At 35.6% G+C, this 23,924-nt stretch overlaps 2 protein-coding genes across 5 annotated transcripts; both read right to left on the bottom strand.

Annotated features, from left to right (window-relative positions):
* Positions 1-489: 489 nt before the first annotated feature.
* Positions 490-23,574, bottom strand: LOC108993581 (hepatocyte growth factor-regulated tyrosine kinase substrate). Of its 4 annotated transcripts, none has more exons than XM_018968561.2 (13): positions 23,365-23,573; positions 22,106-22,162; positions 21,949-22,016; positions 16,792-17,002; positions 16,613-16,713; positions 15,941-16,016; positions 15,790-15,849; positions 15,675-15,725; positions 15,416-15,494; positions 13,795-13,860; positions 11,171-11,234; positions 9,921-10,001; positions 490-624 (listed from the first exon to the last, which is right to left on the bottom strand). In XM_018968561.2, the coding sequence occupies exons 1-13, from the start codon at positions 23,443-23,445 to the stop codon at positions 600-602; spliced, it is 1,020 nt and encodes a 339-aa protein (XP_018824106.2). In that variant the 5' UTR covers positions 23,446-23,573; the 3' UTR covers positions 490-599. The 4 variants fall into 4 exon arrangements, with proteins under 4 accessions (XP_018824106.2, XP_018824107.2, XP_018824109.2 ...); XM_018968562.2 differs by having other exon boundaries at positions 529-624; positions 9,921-10,003; positions 11,179-11,234; XM_018968564.2 differs by lacking the exons at positions 490-624; positions 15,416-15,494 and having other exon boundaries at positions 9,931-10,001; positions 23,365-23,574.
* On the bottom strand, positions 11,703-12,716 carry LOC108993583 (E3 ubiquitin-protein ligase ATL4-like). The gene has a single exon (XM_018968566.2). It carries the CDS (start codon positions 12,545-12,547, stop codon positions 11,993-11,995), a length of 555 nt encoding a protein of 184 aa, XP_018824111.1. The 5' UTR covers positions 12,548-12,716; the 3' UTR covers positions 11,703-11,992.
* Positions 23,575-23,924: the final 350 nt, after the last annotated feature.

Genomic DNA, 23,924 nt, shown 5'->3' with positions numbered 1-23,924 from the left:
TGCCTCTCACGTTGCATAAGACACATAAGCGTTCACAAGACAAATATAAGACAGACTAAGAATAATCACATGGCTATTCATATGATATGAATGGTACTCATGCAGTTAAGGTAGATGTGCAAGCCATGGACTGAAGCATGGTCCACCACAATATATGAATATTAGATCAGATAAGTGGTTCCCCTTTTGACCATAGGATGTGGGATTGGTGCACAACCTTGCACACAGGGTTAAGTGCATTGGCCAGTCAGATATTCAGATAAGTCAGATAATTTAGATCAATCAGATAAATTAGATAATTCAAGACATGTTATGTAATGCTCGTCCTTGTGGTGGGACTTTAATAATAGTTTTAGAAACTAAGACGGAAATTATTGAAAATTTTTAAGTTTTTAAGTTTTTTCTTTCTTCTTTCTTCTTTCCTCCCTAGGATATAAAAGACTCTATAGTTAAAATCAAAACCTGCTTTGCAAATTAAAAAGAGTTTACAGCAGAAATCATTAAATTAAATTACAAAGTTCTTTTACAAAAATCTAAATTCAAACATTACATAAAATGTGCTTAGGCTTATGTCAACTCTTTCTTGGGCCATGTCTGTCCTAACGCTTCGTCCTCATTTTGTTCCTGGGATGGGGAAGAACATACATAAAAATAAAATGAGTCAAATACACAGTAAGTTTACTTCATGCTATACAAATATACTAACATAGGTTTTCATTCGTCCATTTATCATTTCTTTACATACTTTACATAAAACATTTATTCCCTTTGAAAACATTACAAGGTAGGGTTTTTCTTTAAAAAAACTTGTATTTCTCATAAAAACATTTCTCACACCTTGTATATTCCTTCATAAAAAGCAAAACGATTTCACAACCTTCAATTTAACTGTTATTACTTTCCATTGGTTGGTATACACTGTTACGCCCCGTGTGTTGGGGTTAGTGGTCTTTTAGACATGGATTCAGCCTGTGGCTACAAGTTGGGAATACCTTTCAATCAGGAGGCAATACTGGGTGCACTACCAGAACTACTTACCCGACATTACAATCTGCCCAGTCTATTGGTACCATCATTCATTCAATTATGGCCGTTACGTAACTTCATATATTTCAATCCTTTCATTTTGTTTTTTTTATTTATCTGTCCATTTCATTTCATAAACATCATCAATAAATATCATTTCATAGCATCATTTCTTTCATTCATAACCTTATTTAAACATCATTTCATAACCTCGATCATAAACATTATCATTTTATTTCATGGAACATAAAGACAATAGTACTACATACAACATCCATTTTACATGCATACATGATACAACTATTCTTGAGGTACATAAAAAGGGACTGCCAAAGAAGGCCATTCTATACGTATATCTTACAAAATCAATACTTTAGCATACTTTCATAAACCATGATTTCATTTTCCTTCATTGCATTAAAGAACATTTTTCATAAAAGCTTTTTATTTTTATTTTCATATTATTTAGAGAACTCTAGAATTGTATAAATATAATACTTATCTGGACTCCATACTATTTTCATTTCATATTGTCCATTCATGTGCGTGTCATATGGAAACCTATATTCATTCATAACTTAATGTCATTTCTTTACTCAAGCAACTTAAAACTTAGAACATGCATAAAAACTACTCTTGACTTAGACTTCTTTCACTTAAACATGCTCTATTATCCAAATCATTCCTTCATACATTCCTTACTACCCTTTCTGCACTTTTTGGCCATAGCTTTTGACTCTCTTGAGGTCACATTTCTAACACATATCATTGAACTTCAAGTTCTTATCCTTTAAAGTGAACCTCCATGATTCACTTTAAAGGTTAAGATACACTATCATCTTCATCATTTTCTCTTTACCTTCATTTCCATTTTATAACTTTAACAAAGTTATATAACTCATTCTTAACCAATACATACATCCCTTCCTCCATTCAAGTGTCATATAATCCAATACTTCAATATGGCACAATCTAAAACTTCAACCATTTTCACCAAATAACAAAAGACAAGTATAATATGCAATTTGAAGCCAACTTTGATGCTTAAACATTGTGTATTCATGCATAAAACATATTATACACTATATAGTAAATCTGTCCAACACAACCACCATGCTTCACTAATCTCAAACCAACACAATCCCATCTAAGTATACATACATGTACATCCAACCAAAATACTCATAGACATGGCTTCCCCAGTTCCATATATACACAAGACATTCAAAATACACAAAGTTGTCCAATATGTGTAATCAATCAAATTGCACATGTACCCTACCCTTTTTATACCTAAAATTAATATATAGTTCACCAATCTTGATATACTCAACTTCAGTCATATTTCATAAAAAAATCCAGCCCATGACATCTCACGCCATCTTCATGAATAAATACAACTTCTCCATTTAATCCCAACACTTCACACAACATATAACCACATCACAACTACACAATAATCCACATTTAATCTCATCACTTCATACAACTTACAACCACAACACAAATTCCTTATTTAATCCCATCACTTTATACTACACACAGCCACATCACAAACTACACTATTCACAGTTCACAACATAACGCACATTTCACAACATTCCTTTTCAAACACAATCACATGCATATAAACACCACATATTTACTTCTTAACCAAAATCATATGTATGTTGATAATAAATATGGCATAGCCCATAAGCCACTAATAACCTAAACTAGAGAGTTATACCGTTAAATTGACAGGTGATGTTGATGGGTGGCTCATGACTATACAACCACAAAGGCTTGTTATTGTTTCTGGTGGTTCCTCACGGTGGACCTTCTGTTAATGGCTCACAGTGGTGTAAGGAGGAGAGGCAGTGGCTAGCGTGGGACTGAGGGAGGTGGAGCTTGGGCATGGGTGTCTGATGGGTATAGCAAAATATGTGGTCTGAAGTGGGGGATATCTGGCCGTGCACAGTGGGGATAGAGAGAGTGTGTGTGTGCGTGTGCTGCCATGGACTGCTATGCTGGTGGCTGAGGAAAATGGAGCTCGGGTGTGGGTCGCTGGGCTTGCTTCCATTGGTGGTTGAGTTAGGGTTCAGTGGGACTAGCCATGAGGAGGTGTTGGGTTACATTGGTGGATCTCGATTTCAATGGTTGGTTGTGGCTAAGATTAGGATGGAGAGGGTGAAGGCTATGTAACACCCCACTTCCTTACCCTATTAGGTTAACCCTAGATTTTAGAAGGATAGCTCTCTTACTTAAAAGAATGCTGACTTTCATTAGGCAAACTTAGCTCGATTTCTTTTTTCGAGCTTTGATTCAAATTTTCCTTCTTTGATCATTCATTTCTAGTATTCATTAGTCATACTTGCATTTTTATTGAGCCTTAGTACATGTCATTTTGTATGATGATATGTCAAACCCTAAAACCTTATTTGGCAACCATGTGTACTTTGTATACAATAGACCAAAATACCCTTAACCTAGATTTATTTCTCAGGGATAATTTTGTCTTTAGTTCCATGAATTTTCTTTGAAAAATCCTTACAAAACCCTAGCCAAAACCCTAAATATTTTCAAAATGCCAATTTTACCCTTAGGAATTTCGGCCAACCCTTATTTATTTTATTTCCTTTTCTTCTATTTTAGGCCACCTCTTAACCACCCAATCACCACCATTTGAGCCACCATAGATGGCACTTGATTACATTTTGCCTAGCCACTAGAAACCAAGAGAAAGAGACAAGAGAATAAGACAAAATTTGCTAACCCTTGCCCTAACCCTAACCGCCAGTCATTAAGGGTTTAAACCCTAGTAATTACACCACTTTTTCTCTCTCATCACCCTACACGGAAACTCTCTCTGTCTCTCTTCCCCTTTGGTTGATTCTCTTACAACCTAGACACCATGAGAGGCATCATGAGCCACCACCCAAACCGCCCAATGAGGAAGCACCCATGCCCAATGCCACCTTCACTTATTGGGCTATATAAATCCCTCTTCACCTCACTTCTTCCTCACTTCACCCCATTTCCTCTCTGGTCTCTTAAGTGTTCTTGAGTTCTTAAGTGTTCTTGAGAGTTCTTAGAGTTTGAGTGGGAGAGCGTCAAGGGCTCCAATCTTTGTGAGTATTCCATCTTTGATCTTAATTTCCTTATAATTTTTATGTCTAAGGTGTTAGTAGTTATTTTTTTAGCATGAGAGTCTTTAGTAGACAAGTTGCATATTAAGGATAGGGTTGAGTCACATGCATTTTTTAGGAAATTAGCTATGGCATGGTTAATTATGGTATAGTTTGATCATAGGTTTGTTTATGGAGGTTTAGATTAAGATGAAAAACATGCCATGACTAGTTTTAAGTTCTATCTTGTTTTGATCATCAAAGTATGAATGGTTCAACTTTTATCAAGCTTCATTTAAGGAAATTAGCTTATTTTACTTAGGCTTGAAATATGAGCTTTTAGAAAAGCCTTCTGATTGGGATAAGAGGAATGCATGATTTAGCATGTCATTGGAGATAGGATCACATCATGCATCATTGAGGTTTAGCTAGCATTTGAGGATTTCATTTAGACATGACTAAGTTGGGCTCAAAGTTAGTTTTTTAAGCATGTCATTGAGGATTTTAGTGAGCATGTTCCTTTGAAGATTTTTGCTTCGCATGCATTCATAAGGATCATTAGTGAGTTTATTTAGGCATCGACTAGAGTGCATGCCACGCATTTCATGAGACTAGTTATCAAGTTTCAGAGGTATAGATAGCATGCATCATTTAGACATTTAAGGGCATTTTCATAATTTCCCTTTTCATGTCACAGTTTAGTTTCCTTAAGATAGTTAGATTCTAACTTAGCATAATTTATTTCATAGCCAATACTTCGCTTACAACTCCAGTAGCCTGTAAGTTGGCCTCTAACATACACCTTGATCGATTATTTATAAATTATTGATAAATGTCATTTTTATAACTGTCATTTTTTGCATGAACTCCCGTATCATTTTTGCATCCAAATGTCATTTTTGTGCCACTCATATGCATTTCATGAAAATCATTCTTTTCAAATGCCTTTGCATGAAAATTATTTTATCACGACCCCAAAGGCTAGGATGGGGAAGTATCCTAGTAGAACTCCTTTATCCACAATAGAGTGATTAAATATGGAGTGGTAACCCTTGGGTTGATGAAAAACAGTTAACAAATTTCGAATGGGTTCTTTTTAATGAACGCCGAAGCGAAGTCATATGTTTATGGTACCTAATGTTGGTGGTTACACACGTTATGATATATGTTATGTTACCAATGAATTGAGAATGAGTTTGTGAACAATATAGTTTCAACATGAGTTATACTACGGTCACTGGCAGGTACTCATAGTGCACATGGGGAACTGTGTAGTTACCATACGTCATGTATAATGCATGATTCAAGTGATTTTTATGATGAAAGACTAAGTTTTTATGACGAAAATGTAGTTATGTTCTATGTAAGAAAATGTACATCAAAAATCTATTTTCTTGAAAAATCTTAATGGGAGACATACAAATTTTCTGCATTTGCATGCTTTTCAAGTTTATCATTCTTCATGTATAGTCTATCTTTGTGTAAGTTGGTTGTTCAACTACTAAAATTTCAAGTAAATCTCACCCCTTGTAAACCCACTATCATTTCATTTAAAATTATATAAGTTGTAGATGCATACGGACCCAATGGACCAATGGATCAAGAGGATTGAAGAGGAATCAAACGTCAACAGGAGACTTGATCTTATTATGATATTCTAGGCCTAACCCTTCGTGCTATAGAACGCATGAAGCAACGGGTTTAGATTCTATTTCAAAGGGAGGGAAAAGGGGAGGGAAATTTAGGGTTTGTTCCAAAACGACATAGTTTTGAGTCCTTCCCTTTGGATGGGTTGTGTTATTCTTTTAAGGCGTTGGGCTTTGTTGCAGGCTGGGCATCACATACATTGAGCTAGGTTTAATCTAATGGATGAAATAAAACATGGAGAAATAAACTAAACTAAACAAATAGGAAAGTGAAATAGAAATTGAATGGGACTAAATCTAAAATCCAACTTTGTTTTATTGATCCAAAAATAATATTTGTTATCATAAAGTAAAATGTAAGCTTTTAGTAAATATTTCTAAGAGAAATAAATCCATCTAAATAAATAGAGTTTTTAACATAAAATAAAATGATGAATATTAAATAATATTCTTAGAGAAATAAAATCATTTAAATAAAATGATTTTTTAAAACTATATTATCTTTGGATTCCAAAATTTAAAGAGGCTTACTTTAAAATTTGGCTGGGTCCAATAACATTAAAAATACTCCATTAAAATAATTTTGGACTCATAAAAATATTGGAAGATTTTAAAACACTTGGCTGAATTTAAAAGCATCTGCTAGATTTTAAAATAAAGATTTGAGATTTAAAATGTATAGGCAAGACTCATGACCAATCGAGAGGAAATGAGTGGTTGGTCACAAGTTATGCATGTCATAATCATATGCATGAATAATCATAATTTTAAATTCTCAGCTTAAAATATTTTATGAAAAACCTTACGTTTAGTATATTTATGTTATGATAAGTTTCTTATTGAGTTTTTGACTCATTTTAGTTTTATTTTATGTTTTTAACCACCCTAGGCAAGCATCTTAAGGATGGGGTTGCAGAACGGGACTTGGCCCAAGGAGGCGAGGCAGAGGCCTAGATCATGCACATAGCTTTTAAATTATTTTTATATAACAAAGTTCAAGAAATTTTAAATAGTGTTTCCGTATAGTCTCTTTTATGATTTCAATATCTTAATACAAAATAACTTTAATTATTATAGAGAATCTTTGTACCTAGCTTGCTTTAGAATAAAAGAAAACGAGAATTTTAAACTCCAGGCCGGTAGTAGCACTCCAGTTCCTTTGATGTCGTAAAAGTGGCATCGTTCTTAACCTTGAGAGAGTAGGGTTTTAAATTAACCTACTGGATTCTTAGAAGTCTCAAGTGGTGGTCCCACCTGCGGCTTTGTTCACTGGAGCCGTAGATCTTTGCGCAAATTTAGCCCGGTAAGAGTTTCCCGAGGAAGAAGGACCAGCCCCGTCCGAGGTGTAGACATGAAGGCCTGTCTTCAACTAATGGATATTTTTATTTGTTAAGATGTTTATTTTAGTTAGGTGATGAATCATGCACAGTTCGTTGTATTTTGATATAAATGAGGAAGTGGTGATAGTGTATAATATTTTGGGGGAAGAAACAATAATGACTTGTGGATATTATTAATGAACGTTAAATTTTCTTACAAGTACAAATCTCTTGTACAAATAGTATTAGTCTTCGACTAGTCCCTTTAGTTATTCTGTTCCATTAATACTGTTTACCTTATGTGTTTTCGACTCTAGAATGCTCTTAGTCCTGGGTAAGATCTGGGGTGTTGAAGCACCCCTGGCACTGCGGATCCTCACAGAACTCTTTAACGAGGAACTAGGGCGCCACAATCATGTCAATAAAGGCAAAACCAATATGTCGTCGAGCTTCAAGGTTCCACTTCTCATGAGTGCCAAGTTGAATTATCAGCTTGACAAAGAATAATTTAAAGAGCCAATAGAGTTTATGAGGTTTGGGGTGGGGGGGGGGGATACAATTTCTGTCAGGGTCAAAATCTGGAGAGTGAAGTAGGTGGTATGCTAGAGCACGAGGATATAAAATGGAAGCAAAGGGCTAAGAGGAATTGGTACCAATTTGGAGATAGAAATACTAAGTATTTCCATGCATGTGCCACTCAAAAGAGGAAGAAGAACCATATTTCACAGATCATTGACTCCGATTCAGTTCATAGAATAGATCAAGTAGGGATTCAATAGGCTTTTCAGAATCATTACACAGAAGTCTATCAAACAATGAATCCCACAGCAGCTGCTATTGAGAACTGCTGCAACATGTGGAAGTAAGAGTGACAGCAAAGATGAATATAAAGTTACAAAAAGAATTCACCAGATTGGAAGTTGAAGAAGCACTTAATCAAATGACCACTTTAAAATCCCTAGGTCCTATTGGGGCCTTTTTCTATCAAATCTACTGGGCTTTAGTAGGGGATGAGGTTAGCAAAACTATCCGTAAATCCTTAAATGGTCCTTGCTATAAATTCTACTTTTATTTCTTTATACCTAAGGTGCAGAAACTTGAGTCTGCTATTGAGTTTCATCCTATAAGTCTATGCAATGTATTGTATAAAATAGTTGCTAAAACTATTGCAAATGGACTGAAAAAGGTGTTGCCAATAGTTATTTCCTCAAATCAAAGTGCCTTCACTCCTGGAAGGCTTATTATTGATAATATCATTGTGGCATATGAAGCTTTACACTCAATGAAATCCAGCAAAAAGTTAAAAAGGAAGTATGGATCTTAAACTAGACATCTATAAAGCTTATGGTAGGGTAGAATGGGTGTATTTGGAGGGAATTATTAAGAAAATAGGATTTGGTCAGAAGTGGGTGGAGTTAGTTATGCAGTGTGTAACTATAGTAAATTACTCAGTGTTAGTGAATGGACTACCAGGTGAAAGAATAGTTCCTACAAGGGGGGATTAAGGCAAGGAGATTCATTATCTCCTCACCTTTTTCTCTTATGCATAGAAGGGCTTAGTTCATTAATTATTTTCTCATAAAACATAGGTGATACCCAAGGCATATCAATGACAAAAGGAGGAACAAGGATCAATCATCTTTTTTTTTTTGCAAATGACTGTATACTATTTTGTAGAGCCAATCTAAGAGAATGGAGGAATGTAGCACAACTGCTGGAACAATATATAAACAAGCTTCAAGCCAATGTCTAAGCATGCTGAAGACCAACATCTTCTTCAGTAAAATACCAGTATGAATATTAAGGCACAAACAGAGAGAGAATCAGGAGCAAGGCTGAGTGGAGATTCTGAGAAATATCTAGGGTTGCGCTCAATGATTGGAAAGTCAAAATATAAAACCTTCAAAGGGATTAAAGAGAGAGTATTGAATAAAGTTCATAATTGGAAGAATAACTTTTCAAGCAGGCAATGAGATCCTCATCAAAGCTATGATACAAGCAGCCTCTACCGATGCTATGAGTGTGTTTAAATTCCTAAAGCAGTTGTGTAGAGGAAATACTTGACATTATGGCTAGATTATGGTGGGGCTATATGAAAAAGGATAGAAAGATTCAATGGAAAAAGTGGGATCAAATGGGTATATCTAAAGCTAAAGGAAGATTTGGTTTCAAGGATATTGATTACTTTAACCAAGCTATGTTGGTTAAGCAATGCTGGCAACTAGAATTATGAAGGAAAAATATTACAAAAGATGAATCATCATGGAGGCAAAGCTAGGCACATGTCCATCACAAATTTGGAGGAGTATATGGATTCCAGAAATCTACTCAGAGAAGGACTAAGATGGAGGCTAGGAAATGGTAGTAATATTTATTATGGACATAAGTGGTTGTCAATACTAAGTACATTTAGCGTACAGTCTCCAGTGAAAATTCTTAACAAGGAAGCTAAAGTTAAGGAGCTCATAGACAGTGAAAAGGTTGTTGGAAAAAGGCTCTAATTAGTTAAATATTTGATGAAAAATAGATAGGTGTTATCTGTAGCATGCATTTTAGTAGATTGGGATTGGAAGATAAACTGATATGGGGTCCTACTAAGAATGATCTTTTTTCAGTCAAGAGTGCATATCACTTAGAAGCTAACAAAAGAAGAAGAGAGAAAGGAGAAAAGCATCATGTAGAAAAGAGAATTCTATTAGATGGAAGAAAATCTGGAATATAAATGTGCCAAATGGAGTTAAAGTTTTTATTTGAACGACAGTCAGTGATGCTCTTCCTACTGAAAAGAAGCTGTTTATGAGAGAGATAATTGATAATGCTACCTGTGAGCAAGTGGAGGAAGCCAATTGCCATGCTTTGTGGACTTGTTGCCTCTACTGATGTTTGGGCAGAAGCTCAAAGTCCTGTTAAGAAATGGCACAACAAAGAGGATGATTTTTTCAGAATTTGGGAGGATCTGATGAACAGTTTTTAAAGTTACATGAAGAATATGGAATAGAAGGAATAAATTCATTTTTGAAAAGAAGTTTGAGAGTCCGAAATTAGTAATTATTGAAGAAAAGAATGAACTGGAAGATTTTCAGCAAGCTCAAAATATATTATAAGAAATTGGATAGGTCGTCGTGCTTCAACTATCACACAGCTCATGTCATAAGTCCAGAGTGGATTTATATGCGTGGCAGAATGAATATGGCGACTACAACTTCATAAACCATTTTATTAAGAATGACGTGGTATTATGTTCTTGATTCTTTTAAATATGGGATTACTAATCCCGTGCATCTTTTGTTTTTTGAGAAGCAACCGACACCTCCAGACTTAGACTTCATTGGAATGTTGAGATGAGATGAGATGAAAAATTTATAAATAATAGTGAATTAGTTTGTGAATAGTGATAAAATGATTGGAGTTAAAATATTTTATGGAGTTGTGAAAAATGAGAGAAAAAAATTTGAATAAAAATATTATAAAGTAAAAATATTATTAGAATATATTTTTTTAGCATTATTTTTATTTTGAGATTTGAAAAGATTGAATTGTTTTTATATTTTGCTTGTAAGTTTGGAAAAAAAGTTGTAATGATTAAATAATAATTAGATGAAAATGTTGAAAATTTGAAATTAAAAAATGTTTTTATTTGTGGTATTTGGATGTTGAGATCAAATAGGATGAGGTAAGATGAGATCATCTTGGAATCCAAACGGGACTTTAAGCTATGTTTCGAATCTGGAAGACACTTGGCTCATCTCAGTTGCGTTTGAATTTAAGTTTAGGAAAATGATTTATCTACAACACATTTTACAACACATTGTACAACAATGTGTTAAATGAGGGGCATTATTGTAAAATCATCTTATTTTATAAGATGATTTTACAATAATGCCCCTCATTTAACACATTGTTGTACAATGTGTTGTAAAATGTGTTGTAGGTGTATCACTACTCTTAAGTTTAACCTAATTGGGCACACAACTTTCAACCATTGAACATAACTCAGCTTAGTCTTACCACTGTTGCACGAGGGACCCACAACTGACAAAAGTTGATAAAATGGATGGTAGTTCTGCATTACCTTCTCTCTCTCTCTCTCTCTCTCTCTCTCTCGTCAAAAACCTCGTCTTCTTCCCCAAAGTTTCCTGCGATAGGCCAAAAGCAACAAACACAAGGGGATTTATGTTTGATTTATGTTATTTATTTATAAAAGATTTAAATAAATTAATTATTCAATCACTACAATAACTTTCCAATCATTGATAGGACCTATATCTTTTTTAATTTCTCATAAATATATCTAAACTTATATTAACATCTAAATACATCTAAACCCATCTTATGTGGAATTCACAAAACTCACTCCACCATTTCAACTCACTACTATTCATAAAGAACTCAACTTATCTTAGCTCATCTCAACATCTAAACACACGCAAAATCCAAATATGCTCTCATTTTGAAACTATCCAAATCCAAGAACATACCTTTATTTATATTGAATATAGACTATTTAATTTTCAAATAATAAAAATTAAAAACCACTTCCATTACGTTCAGATCAAACATCAATGTGAATGTGAGAGAGAAAAATAAAAAAATGAAAATGGGTATAGACTGCAAAAAAACATGTATATACAAATCCCCAAGCACTAGCAAATTGGGACTACAGTAGCATCATGCATTTTCCCACTTTTGCTTTTCATTATTTTTCGTTTCCTATCTTGTTTTTCCTTTCTTGTCCTCTCAAATGACAAAAGAATCCACTCACCCTCACAACTACATGCCAACGACACCTTCCTTCCTTTCTTCCTATATACAATGATACATCAAACCCCTTAGGAAATAATCAATGATTTTATCATCGATATGAGGCTCTCTAGTCGATATTACATTTCTCAAATCAAAATAACAGATCATCCCCAAAAAGGTAGAGAAGTCTCTCGACGGCCCAGCTGGGCTGAGCCCTGGACACGAAGCTCAAGCTATGGAACTGGGAAGAAGTCAATAAAGGAGCCCTACAGAGAGGGCAGGTGGTGTGATTATCGTCATGAGCACCATCCACCCATCTGTCAATGCATTCCCTATGGAATACATGACAACAGTTCCTGAGCTCCCTAATCTCATCCTCCTTGCTTAACCCATTCAAGCATACAGCACACGTGTCCCAATTCCCATTCTCCGGCAGTCTTTCTGTGAGATCTCGCAACGTTGTAAGTACGAGGTTGTCTCTTATCATCTGGGAAGAAGCCACTGCTGTGCTTGTAGAAGTAGAAGTAGAAGTAGGAGGAAGAGGAAACTCTGTGTCATGATCTGGGGCTGAAGAGGAGAGACTCCACCAGTCTCTGAGTCTGAGAGCCCAACACAACACCCATCTCGCCACTGCAATTATAAGAGCTACCTTGTATAGCAGATGCGTAACAATCAGACCCGAGGACTCCTCCACAAAGGAACCCATTTGAAGAAAAATGCAAAGAGATAGAAGAAGCCGAAGGAGCAAGAAACCAGGAGATTCAAAGGGAAGGAAGGGGAAGAAGAGAGAAAAGAGAGGGGGAAGTTCAAAGGAGTCCTTGAGCTTCTTTATAAAGGCAAATTACTTGGTATCGTCATTTGCCTTTTTCTTTCTTTATCTGGTTTGTTTTTGTTTTTTAATTATTATTATTATTACCTGTACGTAGGAATAAAGCATCACCGACTAGTCATTGGGTCAGTTCCGCGTGTGTGCATACGTGTAAATCACATACGTAGGTCTGTGATTGCTGCTTTCTTGCACTCTTTTAAGATAAAATTGTAAACATTCAGATAAGTTACAGCTAAAGCAGGCTTTTGCTTGGAAATGTGCTTATATATCATTAGTCACCACCTCTTTTACATTGCAAAGCAAAGCAAAGCAAAGCAGGATTGTTAGGTGGAACGGAAAAGCAGTCATCCCACCTGCAATCCCTCGGATTAGTCAATACTTTTCATGATACATCATCATTGGTCCATTTCCATGTGTTCTCATTCCTACCCTCTTAGTCAGATCCCACTAATGCACTACAATTCCCATTATGAAAAGAATCAATTATTTTCAATCAAAAGATATTTTCTTTAAAAAAGAAGTAAGGATAAAAATTTGAAAGAATTTACAAGACATGTTTAGCAAACCACAAACAAAACAGTGTCAAAAACGTTGTAACTTCGATCTTCCATCCCCAAAATTGGATTAAAGCATCTTTTAGATATTTCTAAAGAAAAATTATTCTCATCAGATACTATTCACTATCTCACACCCTATGAAAAACACTCTCACACCCTATAAAAAAAATAATTATAATGACTGATGCATAATATTCCTCGTTTCCGAACGTCCAATTCATTTTTTTTTCCTTAAGATAGAGAAATGAGAACCGCAAAGCGAGACTTGGAAAGAGAGAGCAATGCATAATCGCATAAATTGGCAACTATACCGGCGTTGAACCTTATTCCGTGCAATACAAAAAGGGACTTCGGAAACAGAAGACGAATTTATAGTTTGAGAGGAAAACCTTTCAGTACAGATACACACTCCATATTAGAGCCTTGTTTACCGCCATGCAAACAATAGTGTAAATATTTAATACAAGAACTATTTAGTAGTTCATCTAATATTTTCTTGAATTTGAAACAGATACCTCAAAAGAAAAGCTGAATAAAACTCTCAAATATGCTTATGCGGAGCCTCACCTTCTTCCATCTTCTTTCGCATCTTGTATTGCAAAGTGGCAGGAGCACAATCCAATGGTGTTTCTCCTGAAGAAGCAAGCAGTAGTAGAACTGTCCATTAGATCGGTTGGCAACTACAAGTATTCTTGGCTACATAATAATAGTAATAATGGCTGAATATAGTAATAATAATTGTAGCCACCTTCATACACATGAATTAAAAGAACAATGAATAAGCAAAGGAGAAAAGCATTGTTGTTTTTCATACGCCCACCAGATAGGCACAACCTTCTCATATGGGGGTGTGGTGCCCAAGGGAGCAACACCATTTGCAAATTGGGACGAGGCCCCCACCTTTTTTTCCGCCTCTCTTCTTTCATATTTTGTAAATATTGGGAGACTTTCTCAAGACATATCAAACAAATTAAATACCACTTCCTTCTCAGATTGTTTTGACTAGACAGCCTAATTCTTCAATGCTTTATTGCAAAATCTGGGATGGGCAGAAATTGTTTCACCTGAACATCCCGGTCAAGCCTGTGATATTCATTCAGCCTTGTATGGCAACCAAGTATTTTCAAAAATTCTCAACATTTCTCATAACTTCATTCTCAAACATTACTCAAACACAAAAACCTTTATACTTTAATTTTCAACTTTTTATCTAATCATTACCTAATCATTACTCAAATACAAAAATCAATACAACTTTTACAAACTCCAAAACAAAAAGTAATCTTAAAAAATTATATTTAAACAACTTTTCAACTTTATCTATCCACTTTCACAAATTCCAATACAATACTTATTTTAAAAAAGATTTTTTTTTCCAAATTTTCCCTCTCCTTTTCAAAAACTAATCTCAAACAAATTCCCAAAATTCTCAAATATTTAAAAACATTTTTGGTAACCAAGCATATCCTACTCTACTAGCTAAGAGTACTCGCATTAGACTAGCCAAATGCCAATGAAGCAAAAAATATGGCTCGTTTTTTATTAAATCAGCTGCATTGGACTAGCCAAATGTTTCGAGTAAGACTATGAGCTACAATAAATGATAAATCTATTGCAAAAGTCATATTTGGTTAGTCACTGTTCACCAACCAAAAGCATATTCTATTGAAAAATAATCTAGGAAAGTGGTCCAATTTTCAATGCAAACCCAGGAGTTTGATATTCTCCATTGTTTTACATTTAATCTGTAAGCAACTTTTTACTTTTTGATTACTTGAGGTCAGATTTTAAGTTTTCCTATGTTTGTTATTTGATATATACATATATATTTTTTAATTTGACCACAAAATCGATTAAATTAATATTCAATTTTATCATTTGGCAAAATGTGTTTGTTGGATAATTAGGTTGGAAAAAAAAATAGTTGTCAAACAATAATTTAATTATTAATTAACATGTGGTTAGTATAATTACAAAATTTGAAAATATTATTATTAAAAAATAATATTTTTTTATTATTTTGACTAATAGATGAATAATCCAATGTGGAGTTATATCTTGAATGAAAAAGGCAAAAGGAAAATCATGTGAGTTTGGGCAAATTTTGGCTTTGGCTTTGGCTAGACCATTGCCAATGCTCTAACAAGTCAATCAAAGTTCCATTCTAAGTGGACCAAGGATTAATTACCCTGTGCATTCTTGTAATCCATGCTTGCTCCACACTCCATTAGGATGAAAACTATGTCGGTTTGATTAAAGAGTGCCGCCTACACCCAATTACTGATATCAGTATCAAACATTTTGAGCAAGGGAGCACATAAAAAAAAAAAAAAGGCATCAACTATTATTCACTCACAATTGATTACAAATCCCTGTGACAAAAAAAAATTACATATCCCTGTGAGTGGGTGTGGGTGTGGGTGTGGGTGAGAGAGAGAGATGAGTACCAAATGTAGCAAAGACAATCCTTGCTTGTCGCGGTAATTTGCATCCACACCCTGCAAATGTGGCAAAGCATAAACCGATTTTCAAAGTTTACTGTTGCATTAAGATGTGGAATACCTCGCTCAGAAGTTTCTTAACTGCAGCAGTGTCACCATTCTTTATAGCTTCTCTTAAACCCTAAGAATAACATTGTGCTAATAAGTAAATAATCCACAGCAACTAAAATGCTTCTCCACATTTGGGTTAATAGATAATCCAGAATAAATACCTCCCCATTGGGTTCATAATCCATCTGAGGTTCATTCAGAGTACCATTGGTCACTTGACCCAGATTGAAAACAGAACTGCAAAAGAACTATCAATTAATAAAGATGTACAGTTCAAGAGAGCAAAATGACAGTTTTGAAAGTCAATAATTACTATCCAGCATGATCAAATACATAATTGCATTGTCAAACTTACAGCATATGGAGTTATATACTTCGTAAATAAGAGCATAGAATAAATGCTTGATGGAACTTGAAAGGCATAAGCTATATTATGATCTTTACATGTACAAAAAATTGAATTGAATATAACAGACTTCCACCCATGCTGAACAGAAATGTAACAGGAAAAATTGAATCTTTCAGAAATCAGAAACAAAAATATCCTGAGTACATGAAGCACCATCCAGCTGAGAGAACAATTAACATCAGATTGATCTTCATTGTCCGATGATAAATCCAAATTTTTCTGAATTGAAATTAGGTTTTAATCAGGTCAGACAGAATAAAATAATAGCAGCTAGAATGGTTTCAAGTCCCCTAGATTACAGAGAAAAAACTGACACTATATATTTCACACAACTAACAGAGATTCATGCACAAAACCAAGATTTAAAAGTGTAGTGGATTGGGAAGAAAAGAGATTTTATATTTAAACCCTGAAGGCAGCATACCTCAACTTGTTGCTAGAAGTGGCACCTCTATTCCTTGGAATGGTGTCCACCTTCTTTGGTTTTGGATTAGTTTGAGGAGTAATGTTTGACGCAATTTTCCTCTGCCACAAAAGAGAATCAAATCTGTTAGGTGCATGGACAACATATGAGATTCATCTAAAGATCAAAGGTAATCATACCTGCAGAGGGAGTGCATCAGCCGGGGGGCCTGGAGCTTCACAAATGCATAAAGGCATTCCACACTTACATTCTGAAATGACTGACACAGATCGATGCTCGTCAGTTGGTCGAGCTTTAGAATCTACATCAGCACTTATGTCTAATTTAGAAACTGTATCTGTTACACGATCAACTCCATCTAAAGAAGCTTGTGGATTATCGTTTCCAGATCTGTGCTAAAAAAAATTCCAAAATTAAGGACATACACTGAATCTGTAAAGAAACATAGAAGCTTCTTTAATGCTCAGACATTTTCAGAGTATTAAAGCCCAAAAGCATGCTTTAACTTTCAAAGATTTGACAGAATAAAATATATTAATAAACTAGCCCAAAAACTTTACAAAGCTAAGAATTCAAACTACCAGGGTCAAAACTTAGAGTTTGTGATGAGATGGAAATTTAATAATCAAAGAGCATTTGTGGGCGTAGATGAGTTCCAAAAAATCTAATTAATTGGGTCAATCATGGATGGGATAATCAAAGTTCAACATGAAAACTTTATTAAAATTCTTCTGAATTAAGTTGCAGGGCCCGACTGCAATAATTGTTTTTGATCAGCCAGACTGCAATAATAATCAGACAGGACCAAGAAAGGCGCCGGAAACCTGAGAAGTTTTCCCACTTCGAATGTATGCTATTATCCTCAGATGGCTTCCATTAACCAGTAACAAATTTTATACTTGTCTGGCAGTGCCACCGCAGACATGAAAGATATAATGTCAATCAGTAACCTGGGCTATTGTTTTCGAGCAGAGGAAGTCCTCCAGTAACTACCTCTCTCAGTACATTATTATCCATGCACCTGAATTATGGTACACTTCTTAAGATCCAAAGTCTAGCAAATATCCAACCACGCCAAAGTTTAATTAAGCTTCTTAACGTCCAAAGCTAAGCAAAACAAATAAATGTATACATAAGAGATAATATGCACTACCATGTGAATAGTCTATGCTATTGTATTTGTTGAAAACCACAACCGCACACTAGGTTACCTTAATGAAGCAAAGAGAGCATATATCTACTCTGTTGACTATCATGAAAAGAATTTGGAAACTTTAAACCAGTAGCAGGTGGGAATGTTGTATTGCTTTTCAAGGATAGATTTGGAGGGAACCATGCTGCCACAAAACAGCATCCAATTTCAATTCTAGGATGCGAGATTCAAAGTGGCCTTGTCAACAAGCATGAGTGGAAATGCATAGAGAATGGGTACCTTTATAGATCACTAAAATATGTGAAAAGGCATCAAATGATGGAAGCATATAATATAATCCATAAAGATGCCTATAAAACTGTTCCCAAATGAGTCTTAATCTCGAATGAGACATAAATTCCATCAATAAAGGTGGGACACATTTCTTCTTCTTAGGTTGACATTACATTCTCCACCAATAAAGACCAACAAATCAGTCGGCAGTAAGAACTATATAATGAACCTCGACCCCAACAGAAAGCCAGGATCAATTGTTTGGCATGCCCAAATCAAAAGAAACCATATACACACGACAGAGGCATGAGCCTATAGAACAGATCATGCTGAATGAAAAAGCATGCCCCTATAAAATAAACTAGTCTAGCAATTTGTAACACCCAAGCCCTAGAATCACCACAGGGAAAATTCTCACTTGATAGGAGGCTGCCGCATCCAACACTTTCAGAAGACCCTAAAAGAGTTGAATTTCTTGACTTGCCAAGAAAGCCTACTGATACTAGGAATCCTAACCTTGCTAGGAAACCTAGTCACAATAGGAAGCAACCAAGAAACCTAGATGTTAACTCTACCAACACTTAGGGTGGTCCTATCATGATTACAAATCTGATTTAGAGTGGTCACAACTTCACAAAATCAAAATTCTGAGAAATTTCTAGAACTTGCTGCTGCTGACTTGGAGGATTATTAGGAGTCCTAATCTTGACAGAAACCAAGGCATGATAGGAAACTGCCAAGACAAATTTGTTAAAGACAAGAAAAAGCTGGAACAGCTGGCAGGAAATCAAGAAAACCCTAAGAGACCCTACTGTGGCAGCCACCAGAATCTCCTAACAACTATAGGAATACAACTCCAACTAGGAAATCAAGAAACGGCCCCTAAAGCCCTAGAACTCCAAGGCTGCCACCCCGCAAACTTCAAGAACTTTTTTTGATATGTTCTTGAAGTTTGAGGGGCGGCAGCCTTGGATTTCTACTCCAGCTGCCACCAGATCTGCCAAGAGTACAATAAAATTAGGACAACTGAGGATAAAACCTAGCAGCTGCAGCAAGTCCTCATTGGCCTAAGATTCTTAAACCTTGTCAATAACCAAGTCCCATACTCCATGAAAACATAGACTGCCACGCCTCTCTCCTCATCAAACTCTAAGAAATTTTCAACATCAGCCCTAAGGACCTGCCTTCTGCCGCAAGCCTCCAATACAAGAGAAACCCTGCAACACTTATTCTCTTTCAACTCAACCTCATAGGCATTAAAATCATCAAAACCCTGCCATGCTACCCTGTACCCTGCCTTTTTCATTGATTCTCACAATCAAAAACCAGCTAGAAAACACCCTCACACCCTCTGCTTTATGACGCCTGCTACGTCACCTCTTTCTTTAAGATCTCTTGCCAATCTTTCCACTGAACCCCTAGGAGAAGCTGTTGCCATCCAAGGTTAAAGAAGAAGTCCAACTGCTGCCACTAGATTCTTCTACTGTGCCGACAACCTAGGTATGATTATCCCTCTAACTTTGCATACCTTTAGCCATTAAATATAGAGTAGAACATTAACACCCTAAACCATGATGTTGTCCATGTTTACAGCACAAAGAAAACCAGAAAAAAGACTCGTTTTTGCTAGCAAACTGCATACTGAGAACCATGAGTTGCGTGACTCTTTAAATTTTTGTTAAATCTCATCAAATTTTGAAAGGGGTTGCTGTAACAACTCCAAAATGCCCCAAACAGCCACCAAAGTTGGATTTCTTGCACTAGAAATGCCAAGATGCAAGGACATGCATACATACAGGATCAAAAAAAAAGTATAGCTTCATGTAGTATAGCTTCATGACAAAATTCTTTTTTGATAAGTAAAATTTTATTGATAGGAAAAGGCATAGCCCAAGTACACAAGGAGTATACATCAAATATGCCTAATTACCACTAAGCACTAGTGAGAGAGCTTCATGACAAAATTCATGATTAAAACCCAGACTTTTACACAGCTAGCGTGCTGCCATAGAGTGGACAGCAACCCCAAAACTGACCAAAGGGTCGAAATTACTCTTTTGAAGCCCTAAAACATGTCAAACAGCCACTGTTATGATTCTGAAAGCAACATGTTCTCATCCACGAAACACCATACAAGCATGTGATTTCTTAGAAGTTGACAAGATGTTGATTGTGTGTTTGAATAGGTGATTTTGACGCACTCGATTATTGCATAAGCTAAGAGGTAAGTAACCATGACCCCACCCTTTGAACTATTTTATGTAAGAAATCATGATTACATCCTTTTTATTATGATCACACTCTTTTAGAACAAAGTGATCATCTTTTTCTAAGCTATATGATATGTACATATTTTGATCTATGACTATATGATGTATGGCTTATTCTATGGTAGCCCATATTTCATGCACCCATATTTCAGTGGGGCCGGGGAGCTTTCCCCAATATACAAGATATGAGGTGGGAGATGGTTCAAAAATAAGGTTTTATCATGTGTGGCGGAGAGATCAAACATTTAGGGCAATTCATGGTGGGAGATGGTTCGATATTGCTTATTTTTAGGATGCATCCGTGGCGGACCATTTACAATTCTCTAATAACTCTCATCCATGGAATGTTGATTTTACGAAACTGCCATATGGTTGGGAAGTGGATCTTTGTAATAATTTTTTTGATCAGTTGTATTTCATTCAATTGATAGAAGATGGTGAAGACAAGCTTTATCTCCCAACAATAGTATTACTTTTTTATGAGCAATATATGGGAGAACAAGGCTCCCATAAGAGTGGCTTTTCTTGTTTCGACAAAAGCTTTAAGGAAGATCCTCACCTTGAATAATTTAAGAAAGTAGCATTTTTTTTTTTTTAAATGCGGGAAACCTCTCCAAGGCAGGGCCCTTCAGACCCACCCCTGTAGAATAAACTCCGGTCCCATGCACTGCACCCTCGGAAATTTCCCTACACGGAACTGGTTAAACCGCTGGCTTTTCACCAGGAGGTGTGGCCCTAAATGATTGTTTGCACCCATGAGGTGTTGAACCTTGGACCTTGAAGGGAGTGATATCCCAAGACCAAGGCCTTCACCACTTGGGCCAATCCCTTGGGGTTGAAAGTAGCATGTTATAGTGATTGATTGGTATTGCATGTGTCAGAGGAGTGGGGAAACAATCCATCATGTTTCGCTTCATTGCGAGGTAGCATGCCTTATGGAACTTTCTTTTTGATCTTTTTTGGGCTACATTGGGCCATGCCTTGACAAGGAGTGAATCTATTTGTGTTGGAAAGGATAGTTTGGTTGTCATCAAAGTGAAGCTTTATGGAAAATGATCGGAGTTGTGAAGACTATGAGAAGATGATGGCAAATCTCAAGGCCCTTCTAAAACCTTTTACCATTGGATGATTGCTCATAATTTTTTTCTTCAAGTTCTAGCTTCCAGGATCTTCTTGATCTCTACTTTTTATGGTTAGTTGTATCTCTTGTATACACGTATATGTGGGTAGCTCCCTTTTTGAGTATTAATATAATCTACCTTATTTATCAAAACAAGAAAATTCTCATTAACAAATCCATAAATATTCTTGAAGTCAACCTTAAGTATCATAGATATTCTTGATTGGAGTCAACCTTAAGTACAAGCTCATTCATATTAGAATTCTAGAAATCTCAACATTCTTCATTATGCATTCCTAAGCTATTTCCTAACCCAAATAAGTACAATTACTAGAAAGCACCTACAGCAAAGAAATAAAGAATGGAACAAAAACTTGAAGGAGTCACATTGCAATGAATCTACTAAGATATCACAATGTACTTGTACATAAGTTTTCATCTTGCTGATGGTATTCAGTTTCCAATTACTTCCATTAATAACAAACAAAAAACCCACTTTATATTCAGTAGCGTGATTTACCTAGAGGAATGGTTAAAGCAGTCGGCGCAAACTCTAACAAATGAGTGAATGCCAAATTGTGGTAAGGCCTGAATTTGTGCAGAGAGAGGTCATCAGCTATTGGTAAATTTCGATGTAAAACAATAAAACTAGCCAGGACAAAGGGGAAAAATCCTACCATTTGATTTGATGAATGTTCACTGCACAAAGTCCTCCCACAACTTCGGCAGTGATGCTGCCACACGAGAGAGAAAAGAGATGAAGTTAGGCCAAATTCTAAAATCAACAGAACCAACAATATCTTTTTTGATTGAAAAAGAACCAACAATATCAACATGTTACATTTACCAAAAAAAAAATCATGGTTAAACAAAAATCAGCATGAGATGAGGTGCATTTATCGTCACTTGGATGTATTCTATGAACTTTAAAGTATAATTACAAACATGTGAATAGAACACAATTTGAAAATATTATGAGCCCGGATAACGGATCTTGTAATGGGGATTTAATGATAAACTAGGTTATTAGAGAAACCTAGAAACTCCTTCAAACAATAGTTTCAAAAATATTTCTTCTCATCAATTTTATTAATGCCCAAAGGTCACTTTAATAGACAAAACAATCTATCCAAATAGAAGCATGACTCCAAAGCAAATTTAAAATTACAAACCATCCTAATAGGAAACAAGCTGCCGTCAAATAAAAATTAATTTAATATGAACACAAAGACTCACTGAAAGATGCCAATTAATGACTCCAAATTTAAGACTACTTGATCAAAACTCCTAGCTAGACTTCTACGTGATCAAAGCTAGAACAAACCAATAGAAATGATGGGGTAAACGTCTGCATCTCGCATGCCAGTACATGTACTATACTCGTATTCATTATAATGTGTTGTTGCCGTTTGGACTTGGATTTTTCTGCTTGTGACTTCGGTACCACTCGTAACAGACATTTTCTACAAACAATTTGACAAGCTTTTATGGGAATTTTAACAACACAATTTGAAACTAGCTTATTCCAATTAGAAACTATTCTCTGAATCTTGAATGGTAATAAAGAAAAATGAAAAAATATCGTAAGATTTACAAGCTTTAGAAAACAAAATTCACCAAGTATCATACAGAATTACATAGTGGACATCAAAAGCCCACAAAGAATAAACTTGCAAAGAATAATCGCACTTCACCTAACGATCGTCATACGTTAAGTGAATTAAAATTAAAAAGGGATTCCGGAATTACATGCCTGGTCGCTTAAAACTCAGATCATAGATACAGTTTGTTATTACCATTTGTATACATCTTCTTACAGATACACGCACACCACACACACACGCAAATATATATATATATATATATATATATATAGCATGCATATATACACAAACATACATCTATCCATCCATATATAAAGGAACGAAGGGGCTACCCGTCGCCTGAAGGTATTGAAGCTACATTTGCAGACGTCACAGCGCGCTGCTTCCTGGAAAGGGGGAGGCTCCGATGACATAATCTCTGACTCTTCCAAACTCTCCAACCTGATCTTTATTATTTTCGAGTTTTCGATCCTCCCTCCATTTGGATGTCCTCGTTAATCTCTTGATCTGAACTCATATCCTGCTTGACAATAAAAACCCGACAAAAGAATATATCCCAAAGTCATACCCGCCGCTTTCGGGGCGAACCGCTCCATGTATGCAACTATGTAATAAAATAAAGATATATATAAAGATATTTTATTTATAACCCATAAACCTAGTTACAATCGCGAAACAATCCCAATATTGTAAGCTTTCCTCCGTTGCTGTGGAACCCTCTACCGACACCACGCTCGGTTGCTGGAACCGCTGGCTCCAGGTCTTCTAAGTCTGACCGTCGACTTTCCTCCCAGCGTGAACAATCCTGCACGAAATATTGCCGACCAAATGTGTACTGTTCATCCGTTTTGTTTTTTTGTACTGTCTTTTGTTTCGTTTCTATGTTGTTGTC

This window comes from Juglans regia, chromosome 1, assembly GCF_001411555.2.
Source record: "Juglans regia cultivar Chandler chromosome 1, Walnut 2.0, whole genome shotgun sequence".
NCBI classification, from domain to species: domain Eukaryota; kingdom Viridiplantae; phylum Streptophyta; class Magnoliopsida; order Fagales; family Juglandaceae; genus Juglans; species Juglans regia.
This window is presented reverse-complemented; position numbering and strand designations above follow the sequence as displayed.

Coding starts and splice junctions, on each gene's coding strand:
- LOC108993583 (XM_018968566.2), bottom strand. CDS start 12,547: ATGGGTTCCTTTGTGGAGGAGTCCTCGGGTCTGATTGTTACGCATCTG.
- LOC108993581 (XM_018968561.2), bottom strand. CDS start 23,445: ATGTCATCGGAGCCTCCCCCTTTCCAGGAAGCAGCGCGCTGTGACGTC. Junction 15,726..15,789: donor TTAAGAAACTTCTGAGCGAG/GTATTCCACATC, acceptor CCACATTTGCAG/GGTGTGGATGCAAATTACCG. Junction 625..9,920: donor CTTCCTCCACTTGCTCACAG/GTAGCATTATCA, acceptor TCCCCATCCCAG/GAACAAAATGAGGACGAAGC.